Below are 26,741 nucleotides of genomic sequence, written 5' to 3'. Positions count from 1 at the left end.
TCTGACTGTTTTCTGATAAACTCATTTATTCCGCCATAACTCCTTGAACGGGGGTTTTTTCCGTCTTTAAGAAGTTTGATAGAGGGAACTGTAACAACTCAGGTCTTATCGTTGCGGAATCGAAGAGAGGAGGAGGGCTAGATACTCTGGATAGCAGAAAGATACTCTGGATAGCAGAAAGCCAGCTGTTCCGAAAGCAAAACTTTATCTGCATAGGAGTAAAGTAATAATCGAATAGTCCTACACTTACAATATGGGCCAGTCTTGCTAGCTTGGAGGGTAGCGCTTCTGCATTGTAAGCGCTAGCTCACGGGTTCGATTCCCGCCCGGTGCGAACTTACCCTCCACAGATAATGTTCGCTCTAGGACCGACAGGCTTTCTCCCATTCTGTCTACCTTCTCAGTTTGGGATAATAAGACCTTAGCAGTTACAATCGGGGCCGTATTTAGAGACCCTGGCCCCTAAGTTTCAATTTTGTTGCTTAACTGTGGGCTGGACTCAAAAACTCAAAAAGGAACAATATAGAGTCTGGACAATTTTGGAGCATCCACCCTTTCGGTACATCACTGTTTTGGACTCTCGATTAAAGTATTGTCCTCGAGAAACATTCTGTCTACCTTCTCAGTTTGGGATAATAAGACCTTAGCAGTTACAATCGGGGCCATATTTAGAGACCCTGGCCCCTAAGTTTCAATTTTGTTGCTTAACTGTGGGCTGGACTCAAAAACTCAAGAAGGAACAATATAGAGTCTGGACAATTTTGGAGCATCCACCCTTTCGGTACATCACTGTTTTGGACTCTCGATTAAAGTATTGTCCTCACGAAGCTGAGTGCACCCCGAACTCCAAGCACAGAGCCGAAAAAACTTCGACCCCGCCGGGAATCGAACCCGGGACCTCCGGCGTGCAAGCCTAGTGTGATACTCACTCGGCCGCGGAGGCTACTTCCTCAATGAGAAACTTTTAAAATAAGTACTCACCCTGAGGACAGTCTATTAACGGGCCTGGTTAGTTCCCTCTAGGAGAAACTTAAAAATCAAGTACTCACCCTAGGATACAGTCTATCGCCGAGCTGCTGCTGATGCACGGTCAGATGGGAGTTGATCATGCCGCCCCCGGCGCCGGTGCCCGCCTCCCCGCCCGCAGACGGCGTGAACGGTCTAGCACTGATCGATAACTGTCGCCGGGGCTCGCGAGCTCGACTCCCGCCCGAATTGGAAGCGCCGGTCGACGTCAGGGAGGGCGAGCGGAGGCGTATGTACCGCGGGACAATGTCCCGGTCCCGCAGCCGCTGGAGTACGCCGTACTGCGAGGCGTAGCGCCCGCCCCCGCTACCGCCACTGGTGCTACCCCCGCCCGTGCTATTGCCGCTCAGCGCCAGCGTGGACTCGAGATTGGGCAGAGGCTCGTTACTGAGTAGAGCCTGGGGAAAACACGTTAGAGGGGAATTTAGTTAGGTGCCAAGGGGGTCTAGCTACGTTTGAAGAAGGTTGATACAAAGGGGGTCTAGCTGGCTGGGGGACGTTAAACGTGGAGAATACCACCCAGAAATTTCCTTTTATATATGTAAAAAAAGAGTAAAGGTTGAGTGCGAAGGGCATCCACACTTACGAGTATTACGAGTACACTGTTAAGATCTATTAAGCTCGTAAACTTCAGTGAGCCCTTTGCCCCAGCAGTCTACACAGAGCAGCATCTATATATATGTAAAAAAAGAGTAAAGGTTGAGTGCGAAGGGCATCCACACTTTCGAGTATTACGAGTACACTGTTAAGATCTATTAAGCTCGTAAACTTCAGTGAGCCCTTTGCCCCAGCAGTCTACACAGAGCAGCATCTAGAGCGGTTTATGGACTTTATGGGTTCAACAAAGTGTGTTTACAGGAGTGTTTACATGAAAAGTATTTACAGGAAAAGAACCTGCTTAGGAAAAAAAGGGGGGGAACAAGGTAGGATGGTAGTCTGGCTAGGGGACGTTAAACAGAGAGTAGACTAGCGTCTGGCTGTGGGACTATATACAGGGAGGAGAACAGCTAACCCCAACCAGTCTAGCGAGCTGGCAGTTCCTCAAAGGGTTCTCTGTGCTTTTAAAGAATAAGCACAAGTCCTCACGATGGTTGACTGCGGTTCATTTAACATGGCTAGAGCTAGAGACCATCACCCCGGTGTATAGCAGATACAAAAAGATATCTTTTCTTTATTCTGCTATTGTCGTTCGGCGAAAGCTAAAGCCGCTAAAACAAACAAGGTAGGATGCTACTTACCTCAGCAATGGCCGTGTAGAAGCTTCGTGCCACCCCCGACCCCTCTCCCGGCTCGTCCTTGAAAGTGACCTTGACCCTAGCGAACACCAGAGGAGGGGAAGTGCCCCCTCCCCTCCTGTGATGAGCCTGGTATTGACTATTGAGCTCCTTGAACGTCTGAGTGATCAGCTGAGTCCTATCTCTCTCCATCTAAACATAAACATATTAATTGAATTAAAATATAAATTTTAGAAGACAATTGAGATTCGACATTCAACTAAAGAAAGTTTGGTGAGCTTTCGGGAATACTCAGATTCCCATCGTCAGATCAAGATCGCGAGAGAGGTGTTGACTCTATGAGCGCTGGAGTAGAGTCAACACCTTCTGTACTTACTTTGGATAAGGTTAAATCCCGGTTCTGCACGTTCCTCAGTTTCTCCATTTCGCGTCGAAACTTGGCCTCCTTCACCGGAAAGCCCCCCAGATCGGAAACAATAGACCCGGGCTCCAAACCTACGTCCTCCATGAACACGCGTCCGAATAGGTCTAACGATAGTCGCCACCTGCCCAGGAGTAGTTCATGAGATACTGCTTGACCTGAAACACAATATCATTATTAAATCAACGCCAAATGTCGGAAACGATAGACCCGGGCTCCAGACCTACGTCCTCCATGAACACACGTCCGAATAGGTCTAACGATAGTCGCCACCTGCCCAGGAGTAGTTCATGAGATACTGCTTGACCTGAAACACAATATGATTATTAAATCAACGCCAAATCTTTGAGAAAGCTCAAAAAGAGTTCGCAATGCTCAGAGGAAAATGCTCAAAAGGAACTAGCGCTTCTCACGACTTTACCTTTGGCCACAGGTCGCTCAAATTTTGCAGACAGCTTCCATATTTATCAATCAATCCATAATCGTTCCATCATGGGACGGGTCGATGTAGGAAGCCTCTCCACCAATTTCGATCATTGTATCTCTGCTCCCTCTCTTTGGCCACAGGTCGCTCAAATTTTGCAGACAGCTTCCATATTTATCAATCAATCAATCCATAATCGTTCCATCATGGGACGGGTCGATGTAGGAAGCCTCTCCACCAATTTCGATCATTGTATCTCTGCTCCCTCTCGATGTCGTTCCAATTTCCTTGTTTTCCATGTTTAATGACGCCAAATCTTTTAACGCCAAATCTTTGAAAAAGCTCAAAAAGTTCGCAATAGATCAGTTGCGCTTACTTGGGTGATGTTTCAAAGTCATAGAGCAGGAAAAATGAGGACCAACGGAATTTTTCTTTTTCTTTAATGCAGAAGCGCTACCCTCCAAGCTAGCAAGACTGGCCCATATTGTAAGTGTAGGACTATTCGATTATTACTTTACTCCTATGCAGATAACTTTATCCTATGCAGATAAAGTTTTGCTTTCGGAACAGCTGGCTTTCTGCTATCCAGAGTATCTTTCTGCTATCCAGAGTATCTAGCCCTCCTCCTCTCTTCGATTCCGCAACGATAAGACCTGAGTTGTTACAGTTCCCTCTATCAAACTTCTTAAAGACGGAAAAAACCCCCGTTCAAGGAGTTATGGCGGAATAAATGAGTTTATCAGAAAACAGTCAGAAAAATTAAAACCTCATCCAAGTTAAAAAAAAAAAAAAAAAAAAAGTTCTGTAAAATATAAATTGTATCATTTGGTTCTCTTTTCAAAGTTGACCCACAGAACTTATAATACAATAATGGCCGCCGTACAACACTTTGTTTGTTTCCAATTCTGCGGATTTAAACAAAGGACTCCCCTTGTGCCCAATTGGCATGCGATAATAATGGCCGCTGAAACCCTCGTGGTATAGATCAGCTTCTAGGTGTTGGGGTTCGAGTGATGAAGCGATCAATTTGGGAATATGTGAATGAATCTCGTTATTCTCGATTTATGTACATCATAGTAAAGATTAATTGAAGTGAACCAAGTGAAGGACGTCCAGTTGAAATGGCAAGTATTGTGTCTCTTCTCGCCCATCTGATGAGAGGCATACTACGGGATGGGCATGCTACGACACAGATTACATGCGTCTCATGTAGGAGTTCGCCCAAATCCGGAATAAATTCAACGCAATTCAAAGTGCTATTGTCTGTTGGTTCTATACTTATAATGGAAAGACTCAAAGACATCTCGCTTTTTTCGTTCTGCAAGATTGGTGATATTGGTTTAGTTAGATATAGGATGTAGGTGTATCATTTCTGACCATCTACCCTCAATGAGAATAATGACAGCATGACCACCACAATACAATACTTGATTTGAAACATATATCACGCTGCCGCTGCCATAGGCGCTGGCGCTACAGTTGCAGCAGAAGCTGCTTGTTGCTGTTGCGCAGGAGAAGCAGGGTTCTTATTGGCTTGTATGACCTGCGAGTGTGGAGACGCCTCCTCTTCACTCTCAGCGTAACTCTGGGCCGCCGGTGCCGCCACTGCTGCTGGAGCCGCTGCCTGCGCCTGCGCCTGCGCCGGCGCATCATTATAATAATCACCACCACCGCCGCCGCCGTTATAATTATTCCCGCTTGAGAAGATCCAGTTCATGAACAGATCGGTGAAGAAATCTCGTCGGGATTGCGCCCGGGCGATCTGTTCAGGGGTTCTGTCGGCGTTTCTGTTCCGTCCGAACATCCCGAATATCCTGGACATGCTTGGTCTCGGCACTTTCCGTAGCAACCTCGGGATGATGTTGAACATCCCGAACATTCCACGGCGTCTCTGGAGGAGATGGTTGGATAGCGCGGTACCCACTCTCAGTGCGCCGGCGTTCACTCCGAAGCCGCTAGCGCTCTGCCCTGCGTTATCATCCAACCCTGCGTTATTATCCAACCCTTTGACTTGGCTGGCAAGTTTGGAGATGAGGTTCTCGACCTCGTTGGAACTGAGGGACAGATCATCACTGGCCAAGGCGTTGAAGTCGAGGGGAGACGCGGACGTGATGACTGCCAGACTAACGCATAGTGTGGACACGAAGATCTGCATCTTCGCCCACCGCAGAGTCTGAAAAACAAAATCAAAGTGATGACAATTTCCGTCCCGGGTGAGAATCGAACCCGGGCCACGGTATCTTGCGGGAATATTAAATTAGGCTTATAAGATAATCTCCTGTAACAATAAAAATAATAGACTCTTGAGTGGAAGGTAACCATCAGGCGAGGTTAACGCCGGAGGCGTTCTCTACTACCTAACCCTTAGAGCTGCATTATGCGGTCAAATTCTCAAATAGAGGAGAAAATTCCATGTCCGGGCTGGGATTGAACCGACGCCCTCCTGTTTACCAGGCGAGCGTCTTGACTACTACGCCACACATAATGAACTGACACACATACAACGATTTTATTTTTATTTTATTAGACATTTTGCTCTGACATCCTAAGATCAATCAATCAATAATCGTTCCATCATGGGACGGGTCGATGTACGAAGCCTCTCCATCAATTTCGAGGAATAACAAATAAGATAAAGGTAAGAGAGGCGTCGAGAAAGATCCAGGAGAGGAGACTGCAGTGGTTTGGACATGTTGAAGGAAGAGATGAGAGCCACATAGGGAAAAGAGTTGACAGAATGGAAGTGAGGGGGAGAAAAGGGCGAGGAAAAATTTATCAGGACATGAGATACACAATAGGGCTTTTTCTTTCTGACATCCTAAGATACAGTGCTAAAAATTGAATTTACAGATATGTACATAATAATATAGCTGAAAATTATACATGATATAAATTTCAGAATAATGTTAATATATATAAAAAAAAAAATAGTTATGTATTCTAAGGCTGATAAAGCTCGGTACTGAGTAGGGGTCTTTTTAATGAGGGACCTCTAAAAATGAAGGTGCTATCGTCCCGAAATCGAAACTGCATAACACATAACCTTTAGAGCTTGCTCAAAATGTGGTCAAATTCTCGGATAAATGAAGATAACTACTGCATAACACATAACCTTTAGAGCTTGCTCAAAATGTGGTCAAATTCTCAGATAAATGAAGATAAAACGGGCCTTCGATTCCAAAAATGCACAGTCTTTTTTCAATCAAGTGCTGGTCTTTGGTTCTAAAAATTCACAAGGCCTTTTTTCAAACAAGTGCTGGCCTTCTTTGATTCCAAAAATTCACAAAGTCTTTTTCCAATCAAGTGCTGGCTGGCCTTTGATTCCAGGATGTGTTTATGTACTGGGCTGAGCTAGGCCATTGTCGGCCTTTAAGCGTGTAAAGTTGGCGGGAAATTCGAAATTTTGATTTTTTTTTCGCAACTTGTACAATCTGAATTCATTTTTTACTTTTTATGTCTAGTTTGCACGTTTATATTATACTTTTCATTCATATTAGATATTAAAAACAAGCGAATTACAAAGCAAACAAAAATTAATATAAAATAAATTTTAAAAATTGCCGCCGGGACAGCTATCTCACGTCGTCCGAGCTCATCTCAGCCCAGTACATAAACACAGCCTCAAACATTCCCGAAGTTTCTTCAGGCCCTCGATTCCGAAAATTGTTTTAATCAAGGTTAGTTAGTGTTCCCAAAGATGTTTGTTCCGTCGAGTCCACGGCTTGGGATTCCTATGTATTTGTTCAGGGCGATCAACACAGTCTCTTATCTTTCAATTAATGAGCAGCCATTGATTCTTCGGTTCCATTCCGAAAATTGTTTTAATCAAGGTTAGTTAGTGTTCCCAAAGATGTTTGTTCCGTCGAATCCACGGCTTGGGATTCCTATGTATTTGTTCAGGGCGATCAACACAGTCTCTTATCTTTCAATTAATGAGCAGCCATTGATTCTTCGGACAAAGGCAGGATTGAGTTCCTAATACGAATCGATTAAGTGCCTCTTGATTCGCGTCAGCTCGATAAACGACTATCGTAACGTCAGTTCTCCCTTGACAGTTGAGCTGTGGATGTCAATACCATCGCTAGAACCTAGTGGTCAAACAATAAAACAATATATTGCTATTGTCTATTGAAGTGTGAATAAAATAGTTGTGCTGGTGAATGTGAACAAGCGACAAACGAATATAAAGTTATCTCGTGGTCGCGTTACAGGCAAGTAGAAACCCTGCTATTGTCTATTGAAGTGCGAATAAAATAGTTGTGCTGGTGAATGTGAACAAGCGACAAACGAATATAAAGTTATCTCGTGGTCGCGTTACAGGCAAGTAGAAACCCTTCCACCCTGTGACACCAGCAAACCTCTCTCAAGGACTCGGAAAGTAAGTAATCAATCAACCAACCAATCAATCAATCCGTCTATCAATCAAATAATAAATTATTTGTGCAATCATAAATGGGGCTCTAGTCAATTTCCAGATGCTCGACAAATTTTTCAATCCGTCTATCAATCAAATAATAAATTATTTGTGCAATCATAAATGGGGCTCCAGTCAATTTCCAGATGCTCGACAAATTTTCAGACTTGACTTGGACTCCAACCCCGTATTCAATCAAATCTGAAATTACTTGAGGTAAAGCAGAGAGCCTTTTACAATTTTTGTGGATATCACAGCATTGCTAAGTACTCGCCCTTTTCTCCCCCTCACTTCCATTCTGTCAACTCTTTTCCCTATGTGGCTCTCATCTCTTCCTTCAACATGTCCAAACCACTGCAGTCTCCTCTCCTGGATCTTTCTCGACGCCTCTCTTACCTTTATCTTATTTGTTATTCCTTATGACAGTTATGACTTCATTTAAACCACTACTTATACTTAATAGTTACATACCTAGAAGGTTTTCCGAGCTCAGGTCATGTCCACTCAGATTCATGACTATGTCCATAGCTTCTTCTACTTTCTGTCTGAGAGCCTCGTCGCTAGCCAATAGCATGAGAAGTTGAGCGGGCGACAGCTCGAGGAGCATACCCGTGATTTTACCCGCGAACGAGGGCCTTAGTGAGTGCACCTGCGAATCAACAGAACGTACCTTATAGTAAGAATGTGTAAAACTTTAATTAAATGGCTAAGTCACTATTAATGAATTTATTTAATTTTGACATCCTTTGTAAATATGTACTATTTTAGTTAGGTTATTTTAATTTATGGATACTTACGAATTGGTTTTCATCCCGACTCGGAGTTTCGTCTATCTTATAGACTTTTTCAAGGGAAACTCGCTCGTGGGAACGGGAAACTCGCTCGTGGGAACGGGAAACTTCAAGGGAACAAGTAAATGGCTAAGGCCAGCCACTCACTATCAGGTATACCTGACCTCTCGGTATCTTGGTGGCTTTAATATACAATCAAATGAAGAAAACCCAGATCTAGATGTAAAAATAAAAAAAAAAAATGTCAAGTAAATAAATTGTGTGTCGACACAAACTTTGGCCATCAGGCTAAAGTTTTAGACGAGGAGGATTCAGCTCTAAGTACATCGTGTTTGTGATGGGTTGAATAAAGAAATGAAAATACAAATACCTACCTAAAATAAAATTGTCAAGTAAATAAATTGTGTGTCGACACAAACTTTAGCCATCACGCTAAAGTTTTAGACGAGGAGGATTCAGCTCTAAGTACATCGTGTTTGTGATGGGTTGAATAAAGAAATGAAAATACAAATACCTACCTAGCTACAAATAAAAGTAAAGAATGAAGTTCTTCCTTGAGAACTTCAGATATCCGAAGTGTACGTAGTTTCAGTGGATCATACAGACTTTGGCAATGGGAAGAATTTTTACAACAAAACTAAAACAGGACGATTGAAAATTTGCTTGGCAAAGTGTTGTGCCCGCCACACACGGTCAAGCATGCTTGACAGGCAGGGGGCCTGTCCAAGAAGCTTCAACGTGTGTGGCGGAAAAAAGACCACAGGTAAGAGGCAGATTCCAAAAGAAAGTTGAAAATGCGCGTTTACACAAATATTCAATGCAATATCCGAAGTGTACGTAGTTTCAGTGGATCATACAGACTTTGCCAATGGGAAGAATTTTTACAACAAAATTAAAACAGGACGATTGAAAATTTGTTTGGCAAAGTGTTGTGCCCGCCACACACGGTCAAGCATGCTTGACAGGCAGGGGGCCTGTCCAAGAAGCTTGAACGTGTGTGGCGGAAAAAAGACCACAGGTAAGAGGCAGATTCCAAAAGAAAGTTGAAAATGCGCGTTTACACAAATATTCAATGCAAATACTAGAAATTACAAACGGTGAAATTATTACCTAGGGTAATCTCTGCCCTTCAACCCCATCAGTAATGTTTACCTACGTCCTACTTTCTGAGTAGCCTCCGTGGCCTAATGGGTATCATACTAGGCTTGCACCCAGGAGGTCCCGGGTTCGATTCCAGGCGGGGTTGAAGTTTTTTTTTTCCGAGTAGCCTCCGTGGCCTAATGGGTATCATACTAGGCTTGCACCCAGGAGGTCCCGGGTTCGATTCCAGGCGGGGTTGAAGTTTTTTTCGGCTCTGTATTCTTGCTCGATAATTAAGTAGCCACTTTAATTGAATAGCGACCAGTGGCGGCATTACCAGTGTAAAAAGATAATTAAAGTATGGAAATTGATTGCAAATGAGCAATGCTGTGATATCCACAAAAATTGTAAAAGGCTCTCTGCTTTACCTCAAGTAATTTCAGATTTGATTGAATACGGGGTTCGAGTCTTAATTGAATAGCGACCAGTGGCGGCATTACCAGTGTAAAAAGATAATTAAAGTATGGAAATTGATTGCAAATGAGGTACTTAGCAATGCTGTGATATCCACAAAAATTGTAAAAGGCTCTCTGCTTTACCTCAAGTAATTTCAGATTTGATTGAATACGGGGTTCGAGTCCAAGTCAAGTCTGAAAATTTGTCGAGCATCTGGAAATTGACTAGAGCCCCATTTATGATTGCACAAATAATTTATTATTTGATTGATAGACGGATTGATTGGTTGATTGTGGTATCTTGGTGGCTTTAATATACAATCAAATGAAGAAAACCCAGATCTAGATGTAAAAATAAAAAAAAAAATGTCAAGTAAATAAATTGTGTGTCGACACAAACTTTGGCCATCACGCTAAAGTTTTAGACGAGGAGGATTCAGCTCTAAGTACATCGTGTTTGTGATGGGTTGAATAAAGAAATGAAAATACAAATACCTACCTAGCTACAAATAAAAGTAAAGAATGAAGTTCTTCCTTGAGAACTTCAGATATCCGAAGTATACACGAGACCTTGTTTAGACTGCTGGGGTAAAGGGACTTTTTAGTCTTATTCAAGCAGGATAAACAAGGTAAGTATACAGGGTTTATAGTTTATACGCGACCTGGAAAAACTGGAAAACCTGGAATAGTCATGGAATCTGAAAATCGACCAAAAAGTCATGGAATATCGTGAAAATTTAAAGAAAACCTGGAAAAGTCATGGAATTTGCCACCCGGTCAAAAATTAAAAATGTTCAAATTAAATATCAAGTTTTTTTTTCTCGAAAAACAGGCTGCGGCGCATTCCCTCTCATATTCATTGACGTTCCGCATATTGCATATTTTTTTTTTTTTTAATGAAGGGGTAATCTTACTGATTTTTAAGTAAATCCACCCTTATTTTGCTGGAAAACTCATGGAAATTTTCTGGAAAAGTCATGGAATTTCATTTGGGAAAAGCGTATAAACTCTGGTATATTCTATATTATCTATTCTGTTCATTCTGTTCAGATTATACTCATATCAAGGAACGAAGTAAAAAACACCTTATTCGAGGTACAAGGTAAAAAAAGAAAATGTGTTTAACCTTATTAAACTCTGCGTCTCTCTGTTCCCCAGCCTCGTACGAACGTATCAACGCGTTTCGCAACACGGGCCGTATCCTCGGCCTGTGTCTCCTGCAAAAGGCCCGTTTTATCTTCATTTATCCGAGAATTTGACCACATTTTGAGCAAGCTCTAAAGGTTATGTGTTATGCAGTAGAGACTAGAGAACGCCCCCAGTGTTAACCTCGCCTAGTGGTTCCGTTTCCTAATTGATAGCATACTAACACTCGTATTTATGAACAAGAATGATCGTTCTTAGATCAGTCTCAAGTCAAAATTGACCAATCAAATGCCTTGAGACTATGCTTAGCACGAACTTAAGAGCCAGCATTTTGTTCATAAATATGGTTGTAAGCTTGCCCACTATAAGTCCCGGGCTCAATTCCGGCGGGGTCGAAATTTTTTCGGCTCTGTGCTTTGCAATTTGATTGGACATGTTGAAGAAAGAGATGAGAGCTACATAGAGTTTCAGTTGAGAGAATGGAAGTGAGGGGGAGGGAAGGGTGAGGGGGGCGGAAGAAAAGGTGGAAAGTGTGTGAATCAAGACCTGAGTGAGAAAATTTTATCCAGGGCGTTTATCAGGCCATAAGGTTGCCTGGAAGGGAAAGTTACTGACAAGAAAGGCCGACCCTATATAAAGTAGGAAAATGCTAGGTGAGGAGGAAGTAGAAGAAGAATTATGTAATATGTAATGGGAAAATATAAATAACTACAAAGATTTAGCGTACGTGAGTGAATGAGTTTATCGGGTGGCTTTCATATAAGCAGATACAAAAAGACATCTTTTCTTTATTCTGCTATCGCCATTCGGCGAAAGCTAAAGCCGCTACAACAACAACAACACTTTGTTACGAGATTAGAAAATATCCTTGATCCCTACAGTCTAAAGCCGGCCATTCACCATCACGTGGACCTAGTTTCATATATATATTTTTATAAAGTAACGTATAATTAGGTACATTTGATATATTTTTATTTCTGAAATTCTTAACTACAGCGCAAAATGTTGATAACGGAGTATGAAAGAGACCTGAATTTTTATAAAGTAACATACATATAATTAGGTACATTTGATATATTTTTATTTCTGAAATTCTTAACTACAGCGCAAAATGTTGATAACGGAGTATGAAAGAGACCTGATTGAGACGCCCCTCCCTTAATCCGACTTTCTACATAACAGTAATTTGTGATTTCATGTTTATTAACAAATGTTTGTTCTATAGGCTCAACTAGTGATGGGTCGTGGGTAAATACCCACTGGGTGGGTAAATAAAAATTGGGTATTTACCCGGGTATTTATTCACCCCCAGGGTGGGGTCTACCTGATAGTGTGTGTTCTCATCATGTATCAGGTAGACCTGATCAGGTTTACCTGTCAGGTAGTGTCAGGTCTACCTGATAGTGTGTGTTCTCATCATGTATCAGGTAGACCTGAACAGGTTTACCTGTCAGGTAGTGTCAGCTCTACCTGATAGTGTGTGATCTCTTCATTAGAGGTGTAACACCACTGTAAAATTGCCAAGGCAGGCCAGTCACTTACTATCAGGTAGACCTGACGACAGACGACAGGTGCGCCTGATCAGGTCTACCTGATAGTGTGTGTTCTCGTCATGTATCAGGTAGACCTGACAGGCGGACCTGATCAGGTTTACCTGTCAGGTAGTGTCAGGTCTACCTGATAGTGTGTGTTCTCATCATGTATCAGGTAGACCTGACAGGCGGACCTGATCAGGTTTACCTGTCAGGTAGTGTCAGCTCTACCTGATAGTGTGTGATCTCTTCATTAGAGGTGTAACACCACTGTAAAATTGTCAAGGTCTTGTGGCGGGGATTTGCTCTCTTAGCCCAGCAATTACAATTGACATATAATAAAAGACATTGTACATTTCTAGTGCTAAACTTCGTACTCTGAGGCTTAAGCCAGCCACTCACCATCAGGTCCGTCTGCCAGGTCTACCTGATGAGCACACATACTATCAGGTAGACCTGACAGGCGGACCTGATCAGTCAAAGATCAGACTGACTTCATTTCTTTAAAACTGACTGACAACACGTACTTAGATGGCGAGTTAGCCACTATCAAACAGACCCTTCTTGACAAATGGAGTGTGCCTGAAAGCATGTTATGTATCCCAATCCACTCCACCCCCCAATTACTCATGTGCTTTCTCCCATTATTCCACACAGGCTATCCGAGCGGGTATATTCGACGTGGTGCCAGCCTCGTGTCTCGAGAACCTGACGCCCGAAGACTTCCGTCTCCTACTGAACGGAGTAGGTGATATTAACGTGACCGTTCTCATATCGTACACCTCGTTCATTGACGAGAGTGGCGAACCATCTGAACGCCTGATCAAGTTCAAGCGATGGCTGTGGAGTATAGTGGAGAAGATGACGCACCTGGAACGCATGGACCTGGGTTGCGCAATTGTTGCGAAACAAATGTTTCAAATGTTGAGCAACTTAAGTACAGATAAATCGTATAGCGTCTTTACCGGACTTGGCAATTTCGAATCAAATTGATCCCAAGGGTAAGGTAAACCTAGAGTACCAAGACCCTGTTTAATTTTGAGAGAAAACTAGAGTGATGTTACTAGTTCAGGACCAAAGATCAGACTGACTTCATTTCTTTAAAACTGACTGACAACACATACTTAGATGGCGAGTTTGCCACTATCAAACAGATCCTTCTTGACAAATGGAGTGTGCCTGAAAGCATGTGATGTATCCCAATCCACTCCACCCCCAATTACTCATGTGCTTGCTCCCATTATTCCACACAGGCTATCCGAGCGGGTATATTCGACGTGGTGCCAGCCTCGTGTCTCGAGAACCTGACGCCTGAAGACTTCCGTCTCCTCCTGAACGAATCACTCATGGGCTTTTTTCCATTATTCCACGCAGGCTATCCGAGCGGGTATATTCGACGTGGTGCCAGCCTCGTGTCTCGAGAACCTGACGCCTGAAGACTTCCGTCTCCTCCTGAACGGAGTGGGTGACATTAACGTGACCGTTCTCATATCGTACACCTCGTTCATTGACGAGAGTGGCGAACCTTCTGAACGCCTGATCAAGTTCAAGCGATGGCTGTGGAGTATAGTGGAGAAGATGACGCACCTGGAACGCATGGACCTGGTAAGATTCGAATATCCTGTTAATTTATCACTAGCCAGGGCTGAAACTTTTTTGCAAAAGTTATCCCCCCTCAGAAAATAATTATAATAATAATAATCGCGCGTTTACGTTTCCAATGTAAAGGGGAAAAAAAGGAATTTTAATTGTGTTAAGCATAAATGCTTGTCACAAATGTCGTTCCCTGTTTAATGCACTACGCTAAATTTCATGACTTTCACAAATGTCGTTCCCTGCTTAATACACTACGCTAAATTTCATGACTTGACTTGGACTCGAACTACCAACCTCCAGATCCGAAGTCCACCAGATCCGAACCAGCACACCACTGAGGTTGGTTACGTTCCCAATGTGAGACTAGCCTTATCGTTCCGAAATCGAAGACAGAAGGAGGGCAGGGTCGAAAAAAGCTAGCCTTTACGAGAACAAACTAGAATGGCTATATTGGTCAAGACAGGGTTATTGTGAAGTATTATTTTCTAGCTGAAGTCAAATTGTGGGTGTCTTCTGTGTACACTGTACCTATGCTGCAATGTATAATTTTGAAGAAAGACATGAATCCCCCCCCATTCTGTGGTCCTAGCTTGAAAATTTAAGACCTGAAAAATTCATGGCATTTACATTTTGAAGTAATTTGAAGAAAGAGTAGAAACTCTGAAGTAAGAAGTACCTACAACCCACCTATACTAGGTAGGTACCTACATAGTGCATACTACATAGGTAGGTACCTACTTACATACTAATAACCAAATACCTACCACCAAAGTTGATGGAGGAGAACTTAAAGTCAGTGTACTTGAATTTTATTAGGTATACTAAGTACATACTTAACAGAATTGAGATTGATAGTGTAGGCATAACTAGTAACAATAATTGCCCAAGTACTTAGTACTTGAAATGCATATTTAGTAGCTTTTAAAGTGTTGAGTACCTACTTACTAGTGTGATTGGAACAACTTCAAGTGGTGTGTGTAGTCGCCAGCGCGGTGACCTGGAGGTTGTTGGTTTGAGTCCAAGTCAAGTCAGGAAAAATTAGCGAGTTCCATTATTGGGGAATCATATTTGTGATAGTCATACATTTTGAGACTTATATATTGAAGAGAGAAGGAGGACAGGATAGGAGAAAGCCAGTCGTTCTGAAAATGATCTTTATCTATGTGATTTCTCAATTTCAAGTACCATAGGCTTTGTACAAAACAATACAGATGTTTATCTCTTCAAGATAAAGTTCGCCCCGATGGAATCGAACCCGTGACCTAGCACTTAGGCAGACGCTCTACCCGCCAAGCGAACTAGGCTGGCAGTGTTCTGAATTGACCTGTGTAATAGAAAAAGATAATCCACCTAAACTCCACATTTTCTTATAGCTTTTTTTCCCAGCTTTCTAACCATTATACTTTCATCCTCGATTTCGTGTCGGAACAAACCCGTATAGCCCTACCAACGAAATTAGTCCCGAGCTCATATGTGAAAATTGATTGCATCTAAGGTCGTGACTTGAATCGTTGGTGGGCGAATTGAACTGTGTTCCGACACCTTGATTTTAATGTTTCCAAGCTACTTGAGCTCCTTGCTTCCAAGTAATAAAGTTACTGTTGGTTTTTATATCGTTATCATGGGAACTTCTTATCAGTTTCGACCGAACTAGAATCAATCGGTTCCCACTATAGGTCACACGCCAGTCTAAGGATTCCTACCTAATGGGAATGGTTATTTTATGTACCTATTCACACCTGCCTCGGTAGTGTAGTGGTCAAGACGCACGCCTGGTAAACAGAAGAACGTGGGTTCAATCTCAGCTAAGGAAGCATAGAATTTTATCCTCATTTAAGTACTTAAGTAAACGATTTTTTTTTTTTTTTTTTGAACCCACTTTACGTTTCGACCGAACTAGAATCAATCGGTTCCCACTATAGGTCACACGCCAGTCAGAGTATTCCTACCTAATGGGGATGGTCATTTAATGTATTTTATTCACACCTGCCTCGGTAGTGTAGTGGTCATTGGTCAAGACGCACGCCTGGTAAACAGAAGGACGTGGGTTCAATCTCAGCTGAGGAAGCATATAATTTTATCCTCATTTAAGTAAACGATTTTTTTTTTTTTTTTTGAACCCACTTTATTTATTTACTTAAACGTTCGTACGATAACCTCACAAAGTACCTATTTAGACGAATTTTAGTCGTGGACCCAAGTACCAAATTTACTTAGGAAGAAACTCAGGAAGGTTTTTAGGAGCACCCTGTTTATTTTCCGTTCAGTTGTTGAAATGGTTGCATAACCAAAAGTTTCACGGCGGTACAATTTTATGAGCATCGTGTTTAACAGGCTTCATTACCAACCGAAATTTTGCTTTCTAGCTATACGATGTAATTTTGTAATAAGAGAAATTTACTTTATCCTCACACTCACAAAGTACCTATTCCCTACCTAACTATGTACTTGAACGTTGTATGATAACCCCACAAAGTACCTACTTGGACGGATTTTATTCGTGGACCCAATTTACTCTCTACACCGTGCTCGATCAGAATCATTATATATAGTCATTATAGAGATATTGACTGGTGAATGACGTAGACAGGTAGGTGTATGCCACACACAGTCTTTAGTACGAGGTGCAGGTCGGTAATAATAATAAGAGAGTATCGGAATGGTCCAAATAAAATGCCTGAAAATTTCCGTTTTGGGATCCTTTGAATAGGTAGGTATATTTGAATTTAAAAAATTAAATTTCTTTTCATATCAAATAATATACTTTTCGAACTTGAGGTTGGTCACACTGGTTGGTTCAATAAATTTTACAGTGTTGCCAGGAAAAGCATAATGTGGATAAAGCCATGGAGCATAAAGTTAGTCATTTAGTTTAGAGTCTTTAGAGCATAAAAAGAGAACATGAAATGCCCATGCCTGTTGCCTGTTTTCTCTTCTCACTTCACCATTGGAAGGACTGTCACCTGTGACAGACTTTTATATGAACTCGAACAACAGGCATCATGAAAGAGCTTAAGCTCTTGAGCTTTTTCATGCTGCCTGCTGTCATATTATATTCAACAGCATAAAAAGAGAACATGACATGCCCATGCCTGTTGCCTGTTTTCTCTTCTCACTTCACCATTGGAAGGACTGTCACCTGTGACAGGCTTTTATATCAACCCGAACAACAGGCATCATGAAAGAGCTTAAGCTCTTGAGCTTTTTCATGCTGCCTGCTGTCATATTATATTCAACCAGCATGCATGCCTGTTGCCTGAACGTGTTTTTTTTTTCTTCTTCTTCTTCTTCTTCTTCTTTTTTTTCTAGTGAGTTTTACAGTTCAATGAGCCTGCCTGGTTAGCTAGGTTGTGGGTTCGATTCCCGCCTGGAGCGAATTTTATCCTGAACGGATAATTTTTTATTGGATTTCTCCTATCCTGTCTTCCTTCTTTTCTTCTCATCTCTACGATTTCAGGACGACAAGACCTTTTAGCCCTTAGCAGTTCCCTCTATCAAAAATACCGGGGTAAAGCAGTAAAAGTAATAATAATAATAATAATAAAACCTCCAGATCCGAAGATGTAATTTTCTAATAAGAGAGTATCGGAATGGTCCACATAAAATGCGTGAAAATTTCCGTTTTGGGATCCTTTCAATATATTTGAATTTCAAAAATTACATTTCTTTTCATATCAAATAATATACTTTTCGAACTTGAGGTTGGTCACACTGGTTGGTTCAATAAATTTTACAGTGTTGCCAGGAAAAGCATCATGTGGATAAAGCCATGGAGCATAAAGTTAGTCATTTAGTTTAGAGTCTTTAGACTTTAGAGCATAAAAAGAAATGCCCATGCCTGTTGCCTGTTTTCTCTTCTCACTTCACCATTGGAAGGACTGTCACCTGTGACAGGCTTTTATATGAACTCGAACAACAGGCATCATGAAAGAGCATCGGACATCGGGCGTTTATTACTACACAAGCAAATTTTCCTCGGGCGTCAGGAGGTTAAGCTCTTGAGCTTTTTCATGCTGCCTGCTGTCATATTATTATTCAACCAGCATGCATGCCTGTTGCCTGAACGTGTTTTTTTTTTTCTTCTTCTTTTTTTTTCTAGTGAGTTTTACAGTTAAATGAGCCTGCCTGGTTAGCTAGGTTGTGGGTTCGATTCCCGCCTGGAGCGAATTTTATCCTGAACGGATAATTTTTGATTGGATTTCTCCTATCCTGTCTTCCTTATTTCTTCTCATCTCTACGATTTCAGGACGACAAGACCTTAGCCCCTAGCAGTTCCCTCTATCAAAAATACCGGGGTAAAGCAGTAAAAATAATAAAAATAATAATAATAATAATAAAAGAACCGATTTAGTCAAAGAGCGTAAATTTACAATAGAAGCATAAAAGAGCATAATTTTTAAATTTGAGCTGGCAACATTGCAACCTGCCGTTCCTAGTTCCTGGCTTGCGAAAAAAAGGAAAAAGTGCAAAAGCAAAAGGGATTCCAATCCATCCAAAGTTCCAAATAAAGTAGGTAATAAATATTTTCTGGTAATCTCACGTCCATGTAACTTTGGTTTCTGCTTTCGTCCTCAGGAAGCTTGCGCGTATTCAGTCCCGTGAATTCCTAACAAGTGTCGACCATCGGGCAATAAATATCTTCTGGTTGAGGTACAGAAATGAAATATTCATATCGAGCTTTATAATCATTTTGCAATTTGTAGTTACTTAAATGTACAAGTAATTTGTTTCCCCAAGTATTTAATTTGAACACCTGTAAAAGTTTCTACCTCTCGTCTAAAAATCTGGTCCACACCCCGCCAGCTTTGCATTTAAAGTGTGAACCTTTTCTCTGTGTTCCAATATCCACTTCTTTCATATCACCTTTACCTGTAGGTACCTGTGGTATTTAATTTCCCCAATATGTTGTATCCCTGTTAAAATATTTAAATGAGCCTCTCGTCTAAAAATCTGGTCCACACCCCGCCAGCTTTGCATTTAAAGTTTGAACCTTTTCTCTGTGTTCCAATACCCACTTCTTTCATATCACCTTTACCTGTAGGTACCTGTGGTATTTAATTTCCCCAATATGTTGTATCCCTGTTAAAATATTTAAATGACATACAGAAAACCCAAAAACACCTCTGACAACCACTTCCTTTGCTTTCAGTTTGAGTTTTTAATCACTTTGTTAGTGTTCAAAAGAAGGTAATATGAGACATTTGGACACAAATCGGCAAAGACCTTTAGAGAGAATCTTCTGAAAGGGACACAATTTGGCAGAGACCGATGCATTTTGCCATCAAGACGAAGAACTTTGGTTTCGTGTAGAGAGAGACTTCTGAGAGAAGGGACTTGGGTTCTTCCTTGGTAATTGTGATAGGAACTTTGTTTGTGTTCAAAAGAAGGTAATATGAGACATTTGAACACAAATTGGCAAAGACCTTTAGAGAGAAACTTCTGAAAGGGACACAATTTGGCAAAGACCGATTCATTTCGCTATCAAGATGAAGAACTTTGGCTTCGTGTAAAGGAACTCCAAAAGAAGGAAGGACTTCATTGGAGGTTCTTTCTAAGTGATTGTGATAGGCACTTTGTTAGTGGTCAAAAGAAGGTAGTATAAGACACAAATTGGCAAAGACCTATTTATTTGACAGAAGATTTCCGATGCAAATTCGATATTACCACGATGAACTTTGGATTCGAGGGAAGGAACTTTAGAATTCGTTGTAGAGAGAACAAATCGAAGGTAGTTTTTAATTAAAATGTGTTGTGTTTCCCCATCAAAGTGTTTAATTAGTTTGTGATACGCGGAAAACAAATGAGAGATTTGTTTGCGGACAGATTTAAACATTCCAACTGACAGTGGTTCTAGTTGATGGGTTGGACTGTTGGGTCCATTTTTTGTTTTCTAAATTGGAATCAAGCTGGAATTGATGGAATTAGAAAACATAGTCGCCAACACAGTTTATCTGAAAGCCAGAGAAGGTAAGAATACACAAGCATGATCAGTTTCTGTTGAATTTACCATTGTATTTATGCCTGTGAAATTATGTATGAGTTATAAAAATCAGGGACCCACCAGCATAGGTAGCTTGGTTAGTAGCACATCGCCTTGTAAGCACTAGGCCATGAGTTTGATTCCCATCTGGGGTGTATTTTATCCTGAACGGGTATTGTTTGTTCCCAGAACAGCTGGCTTCGTATTCATACCTGTGAAATTATCTTTGTGAGTAATCAAAATCAGGGACCCACCAGCATAGGTAGCTTGGTTAGTAGCACATCGCCTTGTAAGCATTAGGCCATGATGAGTTTGATTCCCATCTGGGGTGTATTTTATCCTGAATGGGTATTGTTTGTTCCCAGAACAGCTGGCTTTCTCTTATCCTGTCTTCTTTCTCACTTTGATTTTGGGATGATAAGACCTTAAGTGTCAATTACAGTTCTCTCTACCAAACTAAAAAAAAAAAAAAAAAAAAAAAAAAAAAATTTACAGCTGGCTTTCTCCTATCCTGTCTCACTTTGATTTTGGGATGATAAGACCTTGTCAATTACAGTTCCCTCTACAAAAAAAAATCACATTATTTGTGAAATTAAGTTTGTGAGCAGGTAATCAAGATCAAGAATTACCTATTCTCTATAAATTAGGTACCTACTTACATATTTTGCTTTTTCCACTCCTCACTTTGTACACCATGTGTAAGGAAATATTGATAAATAACATGACATAATTCTAAGCATTGGTTAGAAAGTGGCAAGGGCAGAGGCATCTGTGATGTAGAACCTTGGGAAACTTCACAAAAGTGTCCAAGGCTTTTCTAAAGTATAACCAGCTCCCCAGTTGTCCAAACTAGGCAGAAATATCATAGGACCCCAATTAAGTTTTAAATTATGTAATTGTCAAGAACTGAGATCATAATTTCTTTTTTTCCTTTTTATTAGCTCTTGTACCTAATTGGTTTGTATCTGTCAACAGTGTCAATGAACCTAAGTTTGACAGATATCTAATTTTCTATCTAATCAAAATCAAATAAACAGAAGACTGATACACACAGTATCTGCAAATTTTATGTGTGTTCTTAAAAAATAAACAAAATTTCGATATGAGTCAGGTAATATGATACATATGTGAATTCAGGTGTTGGAGATGAATGGTATTTTTAGGTTCCAGATGAACCGACAAGGTCAAAAGTAACAATTTTACATTGTCCTTAATTCTAGTTCTATGTAGAGTAATCTAGAGATAGGAATTGCTAGACTGGATCCATTGTTTATAGTGGAAAACCACCTTGGACTATTCAGACGGTCTGAGACTGTATAAAGCTACAGTGGATTTGGTACCAGAGTTCGGATTTTTATCAACACTTTAGGAGCAGGGGTTCCCAACTTTGCGTGAGCCCGCGGACAACTTTTTAATGTCCGGTCTTACCACAGAGAGTTTTCCGTTATGCTTAAGTTTACCAAGTTGGGATTGAGATGAAAAGATCATTTCCCTGGTTATAGCTAGGTCAACCTCGGAATCCTACCTCGGATTGAACTCAATCCTGAGACAATCCACCGTGGTACAACTCGACCTTAATCTAGAGTGAAATACTTTCCTCTATAAATCAAATGGATGATGTCAAAGAAACCCTTAATATTGTGTTAACTCTCAGCGATAAAATTGGCCATAAGAGGTTTGATAGAGGAAACTGTAACTACTCAGGTCTTATTGTCCCGAAATTGAAAAGAGAAGGAAGACAGGATAGGAGAAATCCAGTCTTTTCTAAATTGAACCTTATCTGTTTAGAATAAACGCCCCGGGCAGAAATCGAAGCCACGGCCTAGCGCTTACAAGGCAGACGCGCTACCAACTAAGCTAACCAGGCTGACCGGACGCCAAAGAAGACTTTTTTTAGCCGAAACTCACTATTAACCTTCTCAGAGACCCCCCACTCACTGACCCACGGTCCTTCTGTTGGGAACCAATATCCTAACTAAAGCGTGTTTATACCTATCGAGATAGTCACCGAATGTCCAAATTGATGCATACTAATCATAAGTCTGACATGAGATAAATTTGGTTTGGATGTAAATTTGGTTGGATTTTATAGGTGACGATGGTATTTGGTGTTAGTGACCAAGAAACTTGGTGTTTGTGACGAAGGAATTTGGTGTTTCCAAATGTTAGTACCTAAGTATTTGTATTTATTTAACCCTTGTGACCAAACTGTGAGATGTTAGTTACACAATAAAATTATTAATAGTTTTTTTTTTAATTTTTTATCATAGGTACCCAAAAAGGGCTGAAAATGAAAGGTCCCTTTACCCCCATATTATTTTTTTAATTTTTATTTTTTAATTTCCTATAAAAAAAGTAAAAAATATTTAAATGAAAAGAACAAACTGTGGACACCCTGTATACAACTAGCTACTTACCTTTAGACGTCTAACGTCTATCTTTAGAGCTCGGAAAAAAAAAGTGGGCACCCTGTATGCAACTAGCTATTTACCTATGTAATTTAGACGTCTATATTTAAAGTTCGTATCTGATTCATAATTAACATGTTTGTTACGATGTGAGTGTTGAAAAATTATTGTACAGGGTGATTAAAATTCACTGAAGTTAAGCAACGTTTTGCGTGGTTGGTATCCGGATGGGTGGTCGTCTGGGCAATCGCTTACTGCTGGCTTTTACCAACCCCACTCAGGCTGGATGAAGCTTATGTGAGGCGAGTAGCTTATCGCCAAATAGAGGGTGAAACCTCTGTCAGTAAAATCCCTTAGTAGTTATACAGGGACGTCAAACCCCCTGTCAACACAAAAGCACTTTTTTGAGACACCCTGTACAGGTGTAGATTGTAGACAAGATGATGGAGTAGAGCTAGAGATTGTAGTAAAAAAAAAAAAAAAACTAGAGATCTTGTCTAATATTCAATCTAGAGAGACTGTTGCCTAAAAATTTCAAATTTTGTAATTTTGAAACCTATATACCTATATTGTGTTGTCTACAAGAGGTGTAGCTACATTACATGTATCTAACGTTGCTGGTTTGCTGAGGCTCATTCTAATATATCTGCCCTAGAGAACGTAGCTTAACCTAGCGACTATTGGACCTCGATCGATGAGTCAGATCCTGAAACATGTAACTCTTCAACTCCCTTTAGGACCTTTAGGTAGATATAGTAGTTCTACTGAAAAGAGTAGTTCTTTTTTACAACTCACTTATTTGTCTCACTCGATCTCACTTTACTTTCCTTGTCTGTCAGACCTGATCTGTCTCACAGTGTTAGAATGACTCTACAGCTCTACTGATGTATCCGCACACAAAAAGGCCACTTTGAGGCTAAGGTGTAGGGGCAAACAGCCCTGATGATGGGTTGAGCTTATACAAATACTTTTCTTCTTCTCCTTCTCCTTCTTCTCTTTCAAAGATGAGTGTTTCACCACCGTTTTTATTTCGTAGCAATGAAACAACTGCTACATCTATTCACGACAAATCCAAGTTGCACCTAACAGGCCCACTGTTTGGAGCGTTGTATCATAGCACTATTAGGTGAATGCATCATTCTGAAGCATTAACATAATGTTATCAACATGTTCAACATCAGTGGTAGATGTTAAATAGTTTACGGGCATCGCTTTTTCACTTTACTAGACCGAAAGTGAAAAGTGTCTGACTAGGGGATATTAAACAGAGAGTAGACTAGTGTCTAGCTGTGGGAATATAAACAGGAAGAAGAACTGAGGTGTATTTTATTATCGGACCTAATTTTAGTTCAGCCAAAGAGATATGAATTTTCAACTTAAACTTCAACTTTTAGTTCAGCCAAAGAGATATGAATTTTCACTTAAACTTCCACTAGACCCAAAGTGAAAAGTGTCTGACTAGGGGATAGTGTCTAGCTGTGGAAGTAGACTAGTGTCTAGCCGTGGGAATATAAACAGGAAGAAGAACTGAGGTGTATTTTATTATCAGACCTAATTTTAGTTCAGCCGAAGAGATATGAATTTTCAACTTAAACACACTGTCTGCCAATGTATATTCTATGATGTTTACCCATTGAAACCCACGTATGAAAATATCTCCCTTAAATACTTGATTGAAGACTTTTCCATACAACCCAATAGTTATCTCCCTTGACATGAGAGACAAACTCTTTAATCAACTTAAACTTCAACTTTTAGTTCAGCCAAAGAGATATGAATTTTCAACTTAAACTTCAACTTTTAGTTCAGCCTTTACCCATTGAAAGTGAAAAGTGTCTGACTACTCTGACTAGGGGAGACTAGTGTCTAGCTGTGGGAATATAAACAGGAAGAAGAACTGAGGTGTATTTTACTATCGGACCTAATTTTAGTTCAGCCAAAGAGATATGAATTTTCAACTTAAACCAAAGTATATTCTATGATGTTTACCCATTGAAACCCATGTATGAAAATATCTCCCTTAAATACTTGTATGAAGACTTTTCCATACAACCCAATAGTTATCTCCCTTGACATGAGAGACAAACTCTTTAATTTTTGGAAGTTTTTCATCAAACAAATGACTGAATTTCACTCAGAAGCCCCTGTTTCAGAGAACCGTTGAAATCCCACCACTAGTAATACTACTATGCGAGTATTACATTGAGGGGTCGCCACTGACAATATAACCCTTACAATATTTTAAGATTAATATCTCTGTTTTTGTCTTACTCATGGTGGTTTGATAATAACTATCGACTATGTATTTATCATAATATTGGTGATTTGCTTATACTAAATTTCACTCAGAAGCCCTTGTTTCAGAGAACCGTTGTAATCCCACCACTAGTAGTACTACTATGCGAGTATTACATTGAGGGGTCGCCACTGGCAATATAACCCTTGCAATATTTGAGATTAATATCTCTGTTTTTGTCTTACTCATGGTGGTTTGATAATAACTATCGACTATGTATTTATCATAATATTGGTGATTTGCTTATTTCAGCATCGCTGTTTGGTAGTCAGTTCGGATCTTTATTCGTGTGGTTCTGTGTTACGTTACCCTTGGGATTTTCCTAAAAAATAATAACAGTAATAAAAATAAATAATATGTAATAAAATAGTAAATAAATATATATAACTGATAATGTGAGTAGGTGGTACCTGAATTTTATTCAATTTTTTCTCTCTCCCTTGTTCAGAAAGAGAGAAAGCGAGTGAATGTAAACTGAACATAGAAGAGAGGGAGAGAGAGAGAGAGGAGGGAGGGAGAAGAAGAGAGCAAAAACTTAGGAAGAGAACAAAATATGATAATAGAAATAGAATAGAATAGATAATAGAACCGAAATAATAATAAAAGTCAATGACTCGCGAAAGAGGGAGAGAAAGAGAAGAAAGAGGGAGGAAAACGAGATGGAGGGAGGAAAACGAGATGGAGGGAGGAAAATGAGATAGAGGGAAAAAGATAGGAGAGAAGACAAAGATTCATAGAATAGAATAGAATATACCTTGTTTATCCTGCTGGGATAGGACTGAAAAGTCCCTTTTCCCCCGCAGTCTAACCAAGGTCTTATGAAAAAACAATATTGTTTTCTGGGTAAGGTCTGCAGTTCATTGACCTCTTAGTCTTAATTTACGTCTTGTCACCTTTCAGTCATACTGTATATTTCCTATCTCCCTATCTCTTATTCAAGGTTTTGCAGACCCGTAGCTCCTTTCACTACTTCAGTCCTATTTTCAGCATTAGGTCTTTTTCTTCCCTCACCAACCTCAGTGGTGTAGTGGTTACCACAGTGGATTCCGGATCCAGAGTTGGGGTTACAATGAGTTTTGCTTAAGAATTACCAGTACCTACTATTGTACGAACTAGGAACTTGGAAGACTGGGGAATACAAGACCTAGGTATCTACTTATCTATTAGGGAATTTTCTTCTTTTTCGTCTTCTTCGCCTTTTCCTGTGTACAGACGGGTTCTGCGTTTTTCGTCAGCCTCTCAGTTAGCCCTAGTCAGACTAAGCTAGTCTACACCCTGTTCCCCCAGCCAATTAGGCCCGTTTCATTGAACCTAAAAAAAAACATGAATCGTCGAGTTGAAATTTGGAACTCGCTTCGTTCGTTAAGCCATTTGGAGGGAAAGGGCACGGGTTTGGTACGTTACCTGTATGATTCAACCACGAAATAATTGGTTTAACCTATATTGATGGATTGGTATTTTTACCATATATAAAGCTACAGTGGATTTGGTACAGGGTTCGGATTTTTATCAACACTTTAGGAGCAGGGGTTCCCAACTTTGCGTGAGCCCGCGGACAACTTTTTATTGTCCGGTCTTACCACAGAGAGTTTTCCGTTATATGCTTAAGTTTACCAAGTTGGGATTGAGATGAAAAGATCATTTCCCTGGTTATAGCTAGGTCAACCTCGGATTGAACTCAATCCTGAGACAATCCACAGTGGTACAACTCGACCTTAATCTAGAATTCTAGAGTGAAATACTTTCCTCTGTAAATCAAATGGATAACGTCAAAGAAACCCTTAATATTGTGTTGACTCTCAGCGATAAAATTGGCCATAAGAGGTTTGATAGAGGAAACTGTAACTACTCAGGTCTTATTGTCCCGAAATTGACAAGAGAAGGAAGACAGGATAGGAGAAATCCAGTCTTTTCTAGATTGAACCTTATCTGTTTAG

The 26,741-nt window shown here is 40.5% G+C and overlaps 1 protein-coding gene across 1 annotated transcript; it reads right to left on the bottom strand.

Annotated features, from left to right (window-relative positions):
* Positions 1 to 861: 861 nt before the first annotated feature.
* On the bottom strand, positions 862 to 3,589 carry LOC103517676 (E3 ubiquitin-protein ligase UBR5-like). The gene is made up of 5 exons (XM_008482720.3): positions 3,586 to 3,589; positions 2,906 to 2,989; positions 2,638 to 2,840; positions 2,265 to 2,453; positions 862 to 1,424 (listed from the first exon to the last, which is right to left on the bottom strand). The coding sequence occupies exons 1-5, from the start codon at positions 3,587 to 3,589 to the stop codon at positions 1,038 to 1,040; spliced, it is 867 nt and encodes a 288-aa protein (XP_008480942.1). The 3' UTR covers positions 862 to 1,037.
* Positions 3,590 to 26,741: the final 23,152 nt, after the last annotated feature.

Source organism: Diaphorina citri, unplaced genomic scaffold (assembly GCF_000475195.1).
Source record: "Diaphorina citri unplaced genomic scaffold, Diaci psyllid genome assembly version 1.1 scaffold1927, whole genome shotgun sequence".
Classification (NCBI taxonomy): domain Eukaryota; kingdom Metazoa; phylum Arthropoda; class Insecta; order Hemiptera; family Psyllidae; genus Diaphorina; species Diaphorina citri.
Note: the sequence above shows the minus strand (reverse complement) of the source record. Positions and strands in the feature narration are given on the sequence as shown.

Coding starts and splice junctions, on each gene's coding strand:
- LOC103517676 (XM_008482720.3), bottom strand. Junction 2,454..2,637: donor GGGATTTAACCTTATCCAAA/GTAAGTACAGAA, acceptor GTTTATGTTTAG/ATGGAGAGAGATAGGACTCA. Junction 1,425..2,264: donor TCTACACGGCCATTGCTGAG/GTAAGTAGCATC, acceptor TGTTTTCCCCAG/GCTCTACTCAGTAACGAGCC.